Consider the following 13,051-nt stretch of genomic DNA (forward strand, 5'->3'; position numbering starts at 1 on the left):
GAGAGAGAGAGAGAGAGAGAGAGAGAGAAAGAGAGAAGTGGAGGCCACCCACCCCCAGGTGGAGAGAGGGGGGAAGGGAAGGGGGGAGGGGCGAGGACACTTGGAAGCTAGAGGCAAGAGAGTAAGAGAGAGAGGAGGGGACAAGTAGCCCCTTTTATAGTGGGCACACCTACCTGGATGTTGCCAGGTAACTGTGGGGAGGAGCATACCTGGCTGTTGCCAAGTAACTGGAGGTGGAGTTTAGACAATACTAACAGTGAGACAGATTAATGAAGGACATATCAGAAACCATTCATTTTGAAGGGAGAAGATCACTTGACAGGGAAAGCCAACCTAGACTTAGGAGAAGGAGTAGATTTCATTGATCTGTATACCAAAAGCTACTCAAGCAAATAAGCAAAAAGGCAATGGAAGAAAAAAGAAAAATATATAAGGCATACAGAAAACAAATAGCTAAGTGGCATAAGTAGGTTCTTATTACTAATAAAACTTAATTCTAGATAGGTTAAGTTCACCCAGTTAAAGGTGGAGATTGGCAAATTGGAATAAAAAAAACCTCATAATTCACCAGTATGCTGGGTGTATAAGTCTCATTTTAGATAGCAAGGCACAAAAAATTGACAACAAAAGGATGGAAAAAAATATTCCACGCAAATGAGAGCCAAAAGAAGGGAGGTGGGTATAAATTTAAGACCAGCCTATTCTAGGTAGTTGGAGGGCAGCCAGAACTACTTACTGAGACACTGCCTCCTCAAAACAGAGAAAGAGAGTCCTCTTGTAGAAGACCAGAATTTGGTTTATAGCATCCGCCTTGGGTTGTTTACAACCGCCTATAACTCCAGCTCCATGGGATCTGACACCTTCCTTTGGCTTCTTCAGGTACTTAAACATGTGTGCACATTCCCTTTCTCCAACCCTACATATACATCTAATTAAAAATAAATTTTTGTTTTGTTTTGTTTTTTGAAGACTGTGTTTCTCTGTGTATCCCTGGCTTGTCCTGGATCTTGTTCTGTAGATCAGGGTGGCCTTGAACTCAGAAATCCCTTTGCCTCTCCTTCCTGAGTGCTGGAATTACAAGGCACATACCACCACCACCCAGCTAAAAACAAAATATTTTTAAAATGAAAGAAAGGCAGGTGGGATAGTTATACTAATGTCAAATAACATAGGCTTAAATCAAGATGAGCGGTGATAACATATATTTATGTGATTGTATATATCAGTGAAAGTGCAATTTAGCAGGAAGCTGCAGTTATAAATGTGTACGTGACAAAAAGGCCAAACAACTGGGGAAATAAAGGTTGACAGGTGTGCAGGGAGCACTAGGCAGTTTTCAGTAGTAGTTGGAGATAGACAGGAAGTAACATAGAAGGTCACACATCATGTAAGAACATAATAGTATAAACCTGTCGGACTGGTTCAGGCTGACTATGAATTTGAGACATTCCTGCCCCAGTGTCCCCAGTGCTGGGATTACAAGTAGGTACTACCATACTTTATAACATTCACTGAGTTCTTAGTCTTTAAAGCACTTTACATGTATAAACTCAGTTAATATGGTGAGTAGTGTTTTCTTCAGTCACAAACAAGTAACTGAAATAGAAAATCTGAATAATTTGCTCAAATGGTAAGACCATGCCAAAGATGCTTAGGGGTCTGTAGCCAACTGCTGTGTTATCTCATTTAATCTCTGGATCAATGATATTAGATAAATGCTTAGAAAGTTGAGGCCTGCAGAGAACACAGGTAGGCGGATTAAACTCCTGTTACTTGTTTTTCTATATCACATTTTTTCAGCTTTGCCTCTGGAGCATAGTGGGAGAAAAACTGACCTTTGTCCTTGAGCATGCTCTGGTTCCAGACCACACTGGCCTATAGCTACTTCAAGTGCTGGCATGTATGACTAATAGCGGTCTATGCCTTCTGGTCACAGTACATGGGGTGCTCACATGATACCAAGGGTTTCAGAAGAGCCAATGGCTTGAGTGGTTGGACTCTGCTCATGCTTCAGCCTAGCATTTGAGATGAGACACTTGTAGTTATTTTGTGTATTTTACAGAAAAGAAATTACCAGTTTCATTGAGCCCACAAAAAACAAAAACAAAAGCAAAACCAAAAAATAACCACCAAAACCATTAAAACAACAAAAAAGGCAAAGTAACAGCCCTTTTGTATTTCTGTTTTCATTCGTTTTTCATTTTATTTTATGTGTATGGGTGTTTTGCCTACATGTGTGTCTTTGTACCACATGCAATATAGCAAGGCCAGGGGAAAGCATTGGGTTCCCTGGGATTGGTGTTACAGATGCTGTAAGCTGCCACATAGGTGCTGGGATTTGAACTTGGGTCCTCATAAAAGAACAGGAAGTTTTCATAGCTACTGAGTCATTAAATTTAGTTCCCAACACCTGTGTCCGGCTGCTCAAAACTACTTTTAACTCTAGGGGATTTGGCATTTTCCACTAGCCTGCCAGGATACCCATACTGTATATTGTCAGTGTCACTATTCAATATGAGGCTTTTCGTGGCCAGCCTTTTCACACAGTGCAGTTTTCAGGTTTCAGCCGTGTTGATTCAGTGCTACATTCTTACAGTAAATGATAATACTCCATTGTGTGGACATGCTGTATTTTGTTCTGTATTCCTTGGTTGATGAACATCTGGGGGTTGTTTTCATCTTTTGACTGTTGTAGATAGTGCTTGCTAACATGTGAAAGTTTTTGTTTATACATCATTTTCAATTTTAGGGGTATGTAGAAGTAGAACTGCTGAGCCATCTGGTAACCCAGTTTCAAATTGTAAGGAGCCCTCTCAGATGTTCTTAGCAGTACCACTTTACATTCCAGTCCACAACAGATGAGGCTCCAGTTTCTCTGCATTCTCACCAGTACACCATCTCTCTTGATACTTTGAGTGTGACATATCATCTCACTGTGGCTTTGATGGCATTCCTCTCATTTTATGAATCTGATGATGCTTACTGCTTGTTTGTATATTTATATAATTACTAATGTTTATGTTTTGGGTTTTTTGAGACAGTGTCAGATAAAGTAGCCTGGTCTCAAACTTGCTATTCATGGAGGCTGACCTTGAATGTCCTGATCCTCCCGCCCTTACCTCCCTAGTGTTGGGATTACAGGTATGTCTCACCATGCCTGGATGCTTGGAGTTAGTCAGGTTCTTTCCACATTGTAAATTGTCTCTGTGTTGTTGAACTGTATGAATTACTACATCTGCATTTCTGTCCATCAGTATATGTGGTCTTCTGGGTTATCCTGTCACCTTGGTAATGTCCTCTCATGTGTAGTGTCCTCTGATGTGCACACATTTATCATTTTGATGAGGTCCTATTTTTGTTGTTGTTGTTGTTTGTACTTTTAGTGAAATACCTAAGACTCCATTGCCCACAGACAGTCAGGAAGATATTTGTATATTTGTGTGTGTGTGTGTGTGTATCTGTGTGTATGCATGTACTTATGTGTTGAGCCAGATGTCAGGAATCTTCCTTAGTTGCACTCCATCTTATTTTTTGAGACCTAGTCTTTTTAAACTAGCTGGTCAGCAAGCTCCAGAGATCTGCCTCCCTCTACCTCTCAAGTGCTGGGATTGCAGGTATATGCTACCACATTTGCCTCCTTTATTTTCTTAGCTCATTTTGAATATTTGTAAATGATGTGTGATTAGATTTCTAGTTCATTCTTCCATGTGATAGAAATCTAGTTGTCTCACCATCTTTCTTGAACAGAATTCTTTTGCCATTACATGGATATGGAACTCTTGTCAAAAATCAGCTGAGCAGCTAGGAGTGGTTGCACACTTCTGTACTGTCCCAGCACTTGGACACATAAGGCAGGATTCATAGTGAATTTGAGGCCTGAAATACAGAACAAGAGCCTGTCTTTAATAATAATTTTAAAAATAACCATAGGTATAAAGATTTAATGTGTGTGCGCACAAGGGGGGGGGTTGTAGTGTGCCAACACACATAATACAGATATTCTTTTTTAAATTATTTTGTGTGTGTGTCTGTGTGTGTGTGTGTTTTAGTGTTTTACTTGCATGTATGTGTGCCACATGCCCAGGGGGCCAGAAGAGGGCTCCAGATCCCCTGGAACTGGAGTTACAGGCAGTTGTGAGCTGTCATGTGGATGCTGGGAAACAAGCCTAGGTCATCTGAAAAAGTAGCAAGTGCTCTTAACCTTTAAGCCATCTTTCCAGGCTCAAATCCTGATTCTTAATTATTTTTTCCTCAAAGCCTTAGGAGATTACTGTCTCTCACCTGCCACCGTGGCTTCTGCTTTAGCTTTCCTTCATCTCCTCCCTTAATGGCTGCCTGAGTCCTTTCCTTGGATCGAATGTCCTTTACAAGACCCATTTTGTTGGTCATTTCACCATTTAACCTCCCCTGCTTTCAGGGTTCCTCCACAAACCCATGTCAGGGAAGCTGCTAGGGGCACAGCAGATCTGGGCTGGAAGCCACTCTAGGTCAGACTGGTCTAGCTTCTCTGTGGTTCAGTTTCATCATCTGTTCAGACTCTAATATTACTTACTCCTTAGTTCCCTCGGGGATGTTAGGGGAAAGGAGAAGTGTATGCCTGGAAAAGTATCTATCCTATTTTTAAAGATCTCCAAGGAGAAGCTTTCATCATTTCTGTCTGTTACCAAATATAGTTTGTTTTCAGGCCCCGCCCCCTAAACAGCTGCTACTTCCTGGGGTGATGAGCAGCTGAGTTTTCCACCTGGGACTCTGCAAAATAATATAGTTCCCTTCCCCCTTAGACCTAGGCAATAAGAGGATTACTTTCTATGAGAAAAGAAACTAATAAAGCGGCCTTCCAGTGTGATACACATCAGCCTACTTGCATACTGTCTTCCACCATAGGCTCATTTTTACCTTTTCCTCAAAGATCAACATGCCATGTTCCACGGGCCTGAAATACTCACGGTCTTGACTTAGGAGGCCATTAGACAAAGATCAGATAATGCCTCCTTTTAGAAGCTTTTATTGGTCTGTCCCCACTGTGAGTGAAGTGCTCCCTCCCCCATTCAGTTAACTAGCTACTGTTTAACAGTGGGTACTAGTTCTCCTTTATGGCCTTTTAGACTTTCATTGCTCCCAAATTCAATTTTACTGGGAACCCATATTCTACCTGGTTTTTCTTGACAGAGTTTTCATGTTTTGGTTTTGTTTTCTTTATGTTTTTGTTTTTTTTTCTTCCTCCCTACTTTAAAAGTTTCTAGCCAGGTGGTGCCTTTAGTCTCAGCACTTAGGAGGCGGAGGCAGGTGAGTCTGAGTGAGTTTCGGGACAACCAAGGCTACATACACAGAGAAACCCTGTCTTGAAAAACAAGCAAACAAATAAATGCGAGTAATGTGAAGAACAAAGACGCTCTCCCCAGCTTTAGTATGGCTCTAGGTGTTCAACCCTGTTTACTCTGTGGTTGTTTGGTACAATGTCTTTTCTTGGTTTTTCCCAGTGTTTCCTAAGCTTGCACCTGGATGCTAACATAGGCAGCCATTTGTTGGTACATTCTGTTGTGTCTATATTTTTAATCTGAGGCCAGAGTGTGTGAGGGTGCTTCACTAGAGCATGAGGACCTGAGTTTGGATTCCCTAGCCTCCAAATGGAAGCCAGGAGTAGCAGATTGTTTCTGAAACCCTAAAGCTGGATATGAAGATAAATGGATCCCTGAGGATCACTGACTAGGCAAAAGACTGAGCTCCAGGTCCATTGAGACCCTGTATCAAAGAATAAGGCAGAAGAAGATAGGGGAAGATACTGGATGTCAGTCTCTGGCTTTTTACATGCTCATATCCCACATACATGCATATCCCACACATACACACACAATAAGAACAAAGCTTTAATATGTATGAAAAAATATCAAGATGGACAGGAGCATTTCCTAGCATGTACAACATCCAGGGTTCCATTCCCAGCACTCCATAGACCAGATACAGCAATCCCAGCACTAGGAAGATGTAGACAAGAGGATTAGGGAGTTCAAGATCAGTCTAGGATAAATGAGACCCTGACTCAAAAAAAATTATAGTGAAACCAATCACTTTGTATACTAACTATATATATATATATATATATATATATATCCCCACAAACAAAAACTAACTAGCTATTTTCTGACCACAGAAGACTGTATGCAAGGAGTAGCTATAGACTAGTCAACTCAAGCTCCTTGCTTCACTGCCCAGCTACAGTCTTGTGGCTTATGAATGCTTGCAATGTGCTGTCAATACACATCTAACTTCAAAGCCAAGAAAAGGAAAATACTGTATTAAATTTTTAGTATTTTGTGGTTGGAAACATGTCTCACAGGTGTACACTGTGCTTCATGTACAGGACCCTGGGTTCACTCCGTAGGGCTAATGTCATAGTAACTTTAATATTTTATGCATATTGAAATTTAAATTAATATCATTTGTTTTCTTTTTAATGTAGAAAATATAAGTCATTTGTTTGTCTACTTATTGAAACAGGATCTTACTATGTAAACCAAGCTGGCCTCAAACTCAAAACTCACAGAAATCTGCCTGCCTCTGCCTCCCGAGTGCTGGGTTGTGAGGACTGTTTGGTGCATTTGTGTTCTTTACCTAACAAATATAAGGTAATGCTCTGCAGAAGGGAACAGATAAGCAGTGGGGTTGGAGGGGCTGTGGATCTGGGGATCAAACCTAGGGTCTCTCGAGTGTTCAACAGCACCCTACTGCTGAGCTACACTTCGGTCCTCAGACCTGCTTTTACTGTTTGAGACAGATTATGTTGCCTACGCTGGCCTTGAGCTCACTTTGTAGTTCTAACAGTCCTTGAACTAGCAATCCTCCTGTTTCAGCCTCCTAAGTAGTGCAAACTACAGCCATGTGTTGCTAGACTCTTACAAAATGGGCACTCCTAAAACAGAAATGTGCCTCTCCATTAGGGAATTTTACTTCAGTCTAGTCTTAACTTTGCTTTTAATTTATTTGTCCAAATTTCCCGATACCTTTTGGGTACCAGTTCCCTAGCACTGTATTGTATGCAGTAAGTAGATGGTTAGCCACTACCCAAGAATAAATTCAAAGCCCATCTCATAGAGAAGCAGTGAGGTGATGGTGGAAAAGAAAATGCTTTTGACCCTAGGAATTATAACTAATTCTTATTGGAAGGGAGACCAAAGGCTTCAGATGTCCCAGAAGGCAGAAAGGGAGGCAGGAAGGCTATTGTAGCCCAAGGGGAACAACTTGACTTAAAAGCATAGGGAGTGGTACGAGTTGGTCCAACCATAGATATCTTCTTCTGGTTTTCCTCACAGGTGCAGGGAAACTAACAAAGAAGTTGGAAAAATCTGGGTAAGAGCAAGAACTCATGAAAAGGAAAAACTGTATCTAGGATACAATTTAAGGAAGGATAGATAAAGTGGGAGAGTCAGGTGTGGTGCCAGCTTTGTAATTTTGATCACACTGGTTCTGAGTTATGTTTACATAACATTGAAATGTGACTAGGTGTAGTGGCACATGTCTTTAATCTCAGCACTTGGAAGGCATAGGCAGACAAATCTTTGTGTGTTCCAAGCCAGGTAGGAGGCTCTATAGTTGAGACCTGTTTCACAACAAGCAAACTATCGGGGGTGTGAGACACCAGGCTGAACGTGCACCATCCTGGACAGGAGCTGCGGAGGGAGCTGGCGAGAGCTGAAGTGCTTGTGTTTGTGTTTCAGATGGTGACCCTCTTTCAGATGTGGGTTGTTCCCCTCTATTTCACAGTGAAGCTGCATTGGTGGAGGTTCTTGGTGATCTGGATCATCTTCTCTGCTGTCACAGCCTTTGTCACCTTCCGAGCCACAAGGAAGCCTCTAGTACAGACAACCCCAAGGTGAGAATGAAGGAGAGGAGAAGAACCTGGCTTTCTTCTTCTTTTTTTAAGATTTAATTTTTAAAAAATTGATGTTTTGAGTGTTTTGTCTGTAAGTGTACCGCTTGCATGCATATACTGCCCACAGAGGCCAGAAGGGGGCACTAGATCCCCTGGAACTGGGCTCTTGTGAACTGTGATTTAGGAACCAAACTTGGGTCTCCTACAAGAGCAGCAGACACTCTTAATCTCTGTGCCTTGTTTCCAGCCCCCCAAGCCTGGGTTTCTTTTGAAGTGAATGTTCTGGAAAGCATGAGAGGAAGATGAGTTTAGAATGAAAACAAACGCCTCTTTTTTTTTGGTCTGCTAGAATGAGTTGGTGCAGGGCCTCTCTAAAACAAGCTGATCGGAAGACCCACTCCCCTAGACCCACGGGTTCAGAATACCAGATATTTCCCTATCCTTCACTTGATGGCCTGTATCAAGATCTTTTGGTGTTTAAATAAAAACCATACACACACACACACACACACACACACACACACACACACACACACACACACGAGAGGGGGGGGGAGAGAGAACAAATAAGCCTTTGTGATCACTGCAGTCTCATTTTAAGTATCCTTGGAGCTCCAAATTAGATTTTCATTATATTTTCTATTAAGACCCTGTAGTTTGCCATCATAGAGCCTATCACAATTTACAACAAAATGTTACTCTGAATATTTGTCTCCCCAACTAAACTATAAGATCACAACCCACAACCCCTGTGCTGGTCACTGTATATCCAGGCCTTGCCACAGGGTCTGGCACATATTAGATTACTCTGACTTTCTGTTGAATGAATGAATATCAGTAAATTTGCAGTTTTGTGATGAATAAGACTTCCTTTTTTATATCTCTATAATTCTTTGTTTTACCCAAATGTATTTCTTGTTTAATACTCCCAACCAGCTTGTGAGGTCTTTTAAGATGCATACCTGACAGAAAAAGATATTTTTCTCATTCATTCATTCATTCATTCATTCATTCAACAAGCACCTACTACGTGCCAGGCCCTTTGCTGAGCACTGGGGATACAGAGCTGGATAAGACATGGTCCCTGCCCTCGCTCCGTTTAATGGAGGAGAGGGTCGAGAAAGCACCTGTTGGAGTGCATTTGGGAAGTGTTGTGAGAGGTGTGTATGGGCTTAAGCCTATGAGGTGAGCTGGTTATCCTGACCCAAAGTCTCCCAGCCTGCAGACTGCTTTGTGTGCTTCGTGTGCTCTAGTTACTGCACTTTTTCTGACCTGAGAGTGTCACTGTGCGAGTGACGATGGTGATCTAGAAGCCTCTCCCTGGCATCTCTCTAGGCTGCAAGAGTAGGCACAGGATCTAATGTCAAATGGACATGAGATTGAAGTACTTGACATTGTCACTTGTGAACACTTAGACCTCACCTTTCCAAGCCTTGAATGTGATAAATGCTCAACAGTGACCAAGTGCTGGGCATGGTGATACAGACCTGAGCCTCAAGGAAACATGATTGTGAATTTGAGGACAGCCTTGGGCTACAGTGAACCAGTTCAAGGACAGCTTAGGCTACAAATAGTGAGGTAGTTTACCCTGGTGACCTGTTTGATTCTTAGAACCCAAAAAAGGTAGGAGAGCACCCACTCCACAAAGTTGCCCTCTGACATCTACATATGTGCCACCCATATACATGAAGTTAACAGTGGCAAACACTATTAACATCTTGCTAAAAATGATTGAAATACTATTAGTAATATGAAAGATTGTCTTGTAATAATAGTCAATAACATTGATATAGGTGCTTCTTAGTTTTATAAATGACCTCATTTACTCATGTAACTTTAATGAATATATTATAAGAAATAGACTTTATATACTTCACCACACCACACTACACCACAGCACAGTGTTTAAGAAAGTTTGCTTTTCCCATTTGTGCAAAGAAGTGAACTTATTTTAGAAACACGATTTGACTTCTCTGAGTTTATTCAGCTAAAAGCTTACTAATCAAAGATTAGTATTAGAAGACCATAAGGAGACCAATAATTAAAGTTCCATGTCTTCTCTACTATCTCTTTCCCTTATGATCAGCGTAAACTCTACCTAGCACAGCTATGGTGGTTTTGCATGCAGTACTACATGATGGCTGAGGCCTTTCCCTAGCCTGAGAAGTCTGGTTAGCCAGAGCAGGGAAGCATAGGCTGGAGCTTAAGTGTCTATCCTTGGCTCTAGCAGAGATGCCGTAAGTCACCTCTCAGGAAGAAAGAAAGTTTGGCCTAGTTATCCAAGCAAATTACTAAATTGCTCATTTGTTATTCTCTTAGGATAGCTAATGACAGGCTGAGTTAGGATTTCTGTTGCTGTAATGAAACACCACAACCAAAGCAACTTGGAGAGGAAAGGGTTTATTTGGCTTACACTTCCATATCATTGTTCATCTGAACAGGATCTCAAACAGGGCAGAGACCTGGAGACAGGAGCTGATGTAGAGGCCATGGAAGAGTGCCGAGTACTGGCCTATTCCCTATGGCTTTCTCAGCCTGCTTTCTTATAGAATCTAGAACTACCAGCCCAGGGATAGGTCCATAGACACAGTAAGCTGGTAGCTCCCCCTTTCAATCACTAATTAAGAAAATGCCAGTGTCATTTTCAGGCCTGCCTACAGCTGATCTTATGGAGGCATTTTCTCAATTGAGGTTCCTTCCTCTCAGGTGACTGTAGGTTATGTCAGTTTGATACAGTGCCATCCAGCTCAGTGACTCCTGGTCTCAGGGTCCACTTGCAGCATTTATAGAGGTCTGGTTCTTACAGAGACTCCAACTAGAGTTCACCATTGAGATTCCGCATTGCTTATCACTGAGCCTTGGGGTACACAGCTTACCCTCATTGATGTAAAAGCTCTACTCTGCCCACCAACACAAAGCATACACATTAATTCAGGGATACTGTTTGAGTACCTTCCTCATTTTTTTAAAGAAATATGTCATTTCAGAAGCAGACTCATGAGGTGTCCTTCCTGGTATTATTTTCATATGGATAGGAGCAAAGCTGTAGTCAGACAGACCAGACCCAGACACAAAGTCTGAAGCCAGTTCTACCTTTACTTCATCTCCCCTCGTCTCTGTGCTGACAGGAACAGGAAGCAAGCCTTTGCATGCTGTGTTCTGAAGGTTTTTAGTTTTTTACTTCCTTTGCCAACTTAAATTTACAAGGGCAGAACTGGCTTAGGTCAGCTGTGTCTTATTTGCTTGAGACTAAAGCTTATTTTTGGAGATTTTTTTTTTTTTTGACCCAGGTCCAGGAAGATACAAAGCATTTTTAGATATGATGATTTAGGGGGACTTCTGCAATTGAGAGTGTGAACAGCTTTGACAGTAACTGAAGTTGCCCAACAAATCCTGAACATTGACCCTGATCCCCTGTGGATGTGAGAAGGGTTTCTGGTGAGTGAGTGGCCCTGGGGCCACTGTTCTGTGCCACCTATACTAACTTTTTATTTCCTTCCTCCAGGTTGGTTTATAAATGGTTCCTGCTAATCTATAAAATTAGCTATGCCACTGGCATTGTTGGCTACATGGCTGTCATGTTTACCCTCTTTGGTCTTAATTTATTATTCAAGTGAGTACCCTTTTGTTTTTACATTTTTCTTGTATTTGGGGAGAAATGGCTAGAAGTCCTGGGTACTGAAGAAGAGAACATGATTCCAGGTGGCAGCCCTCTGTGCTGTTTTGCTGGCAGAAAACATGGAATGTCTGAATATCAGCAAAAGCAAGAGTCTCAAATCATTGTTTTGTTTATATTTTCCGACAGTTGGTATTCATTGGAAAAGTATAACAAGAGTAAGTGTAAAAACCAGCTCCCCATAATTCCATCCATACACTACTCTGCCTGACTAGACCAGGGACTACCAAACTTTACCCTTTGGGTCAAATCAGCCTATCATGTGTTATAATAAAACAAAGATTTTTTCCATTTGTAGTCCAGACTGACCTCAGCTCCTTCTGCTCAGCCTTCTCGATGCTGGGATCATAGACTTGTACCATCACACTTAGAACATAGTTATTCACATATTTGTTTTGTTTTGTTTTCCTTTTTTTTTTCTTTTCGAGACAGGGTTTCTCTGTGCAGCCCTGGCTGTCCTGGAACTCACTCTGTAGACCAGGCTGGCCTCAAACACAGAAATCCGCCTGCCTCTGCCTCCCAAGTGCTGAGATCAAAGACGTGCGCCATCACTGCCTGGCCATATATTTGTTAATTGTCTGAAACTGATTTTGCACTCGAGCAACAGAGTTCAACAGATGTAACAGACTAATTGGGTCATAAAATCTAAAATATTTATCTGGTCCTTAACAGAAAAGGTTTGCAAATTCTTAGACTAGATAGCTCACCCCTGTGAGTTTAGCTGGCTACCCTGGCAAGGATATACGCAGGTTCACTTTGAAGGGTACAAGAGAGGAAGCACATCAGAGAGCACTGCAGGGACCTCATGGAGTCCGACAGCCAAGCCAAGGTGTGAGACTGAGTTCACACTGATGAGTGTGGGCAACACCCTGGTCTGAAGCCCCACCCCTCCAGGAACATGTTCTGTTGTTCCATGAGTACTCAGTCCACAGGCAGAACTACCTGTAGTGTGGCTGCCCTTCCATGCTTGCGAGACTTCAGGGAAGTAGTTTTAGAATGGTATCCTGTGGGCAGCTAAGTCCTGTTCCATCGTTGGTCATGTGGGTTCTTTCATTTAGTACTATTATGGTCAGCATGTCTTTTGTTCATAAGCCCTAGCAATGAGGGCTTGTTGCTTTGTTATAGGCCTTCTAGAAGCTCTACACCAGGTTTCAGGCCCTCCTGCCACAGATGAGCTGAAGTCAGCAGTCCTGAGCAAGGTTAGAGACGGGAGAGCATAGTGATCCAGGAGGCCAGGCGAGGTGAAGTAAGGTTACCTAGATGAAAGAATTAATACTGACTGTGGGCTGTAGATCAAGAGGAGTCCCAAGCCAGGCCTGGCGATGTGTGCCTCTAATTCCTGTTACTCATAGGCTAAAGCAGAAATATTAATCCTGGCTCAAAATTAAAAATAAAAAACTGGGCTGAGGATTCAGCTTTAGTGGTAGATGTCCTAGATGGGCAAAGTTAGGAAAAAAAAAAAAAGAGGAGCAGTCTTATGTCTGGGACAATGACTAAAGAAAAAA

General features: G+C 42.0%; 1 protein-coding gene across 2 annotated transcripts in view; it reads left to right on the forward strand.

Annotated features, from left to right (window-relative positions):
• Rnf121 (ring finger protein 121) overlaps positions 1–13,051 on the forward strand; it is a 60,131-nt gene that overhangs the window by 29,502 nt on the left and 17,578 nt on the right. The window contains exons 4-5 of one of the 2 annotated variants that reach the window (XM_028781507.1): positions 7,762–7,870; positions 11,376–11,483. In XM_028781507.1, the coding sequence (XP_028637340.1) occupies positions 11,440–11,483 (44 nt within the window). In that variant the 5' untranslated portion in view covers positions 7,762–7,870; positions 11,376–11,439. Of the gene's footprint in view, positions 1–7,715; positions 7,871–11,375; positions 11,484–13,051 lie in introns of both variants that reach the window. The other variant, XM_028781506.1, reaches the window with a different exon arrangement.

Source organism: Grammomys surdaster, unplaced genomic scaffold (genome assembly GCF_004785775.1).
Source record: "Grammomys surdaster isolate TR1022 unplaced genomic scaffold, NIH_TR_1.0 458, whole genome shotgun sequence".
Lineage (NCBI taxonomy): Eukaryota > Metazoa > Chordata > Mammalia > Rodentia > Muridae > Grammomys > Grammomys surdaster.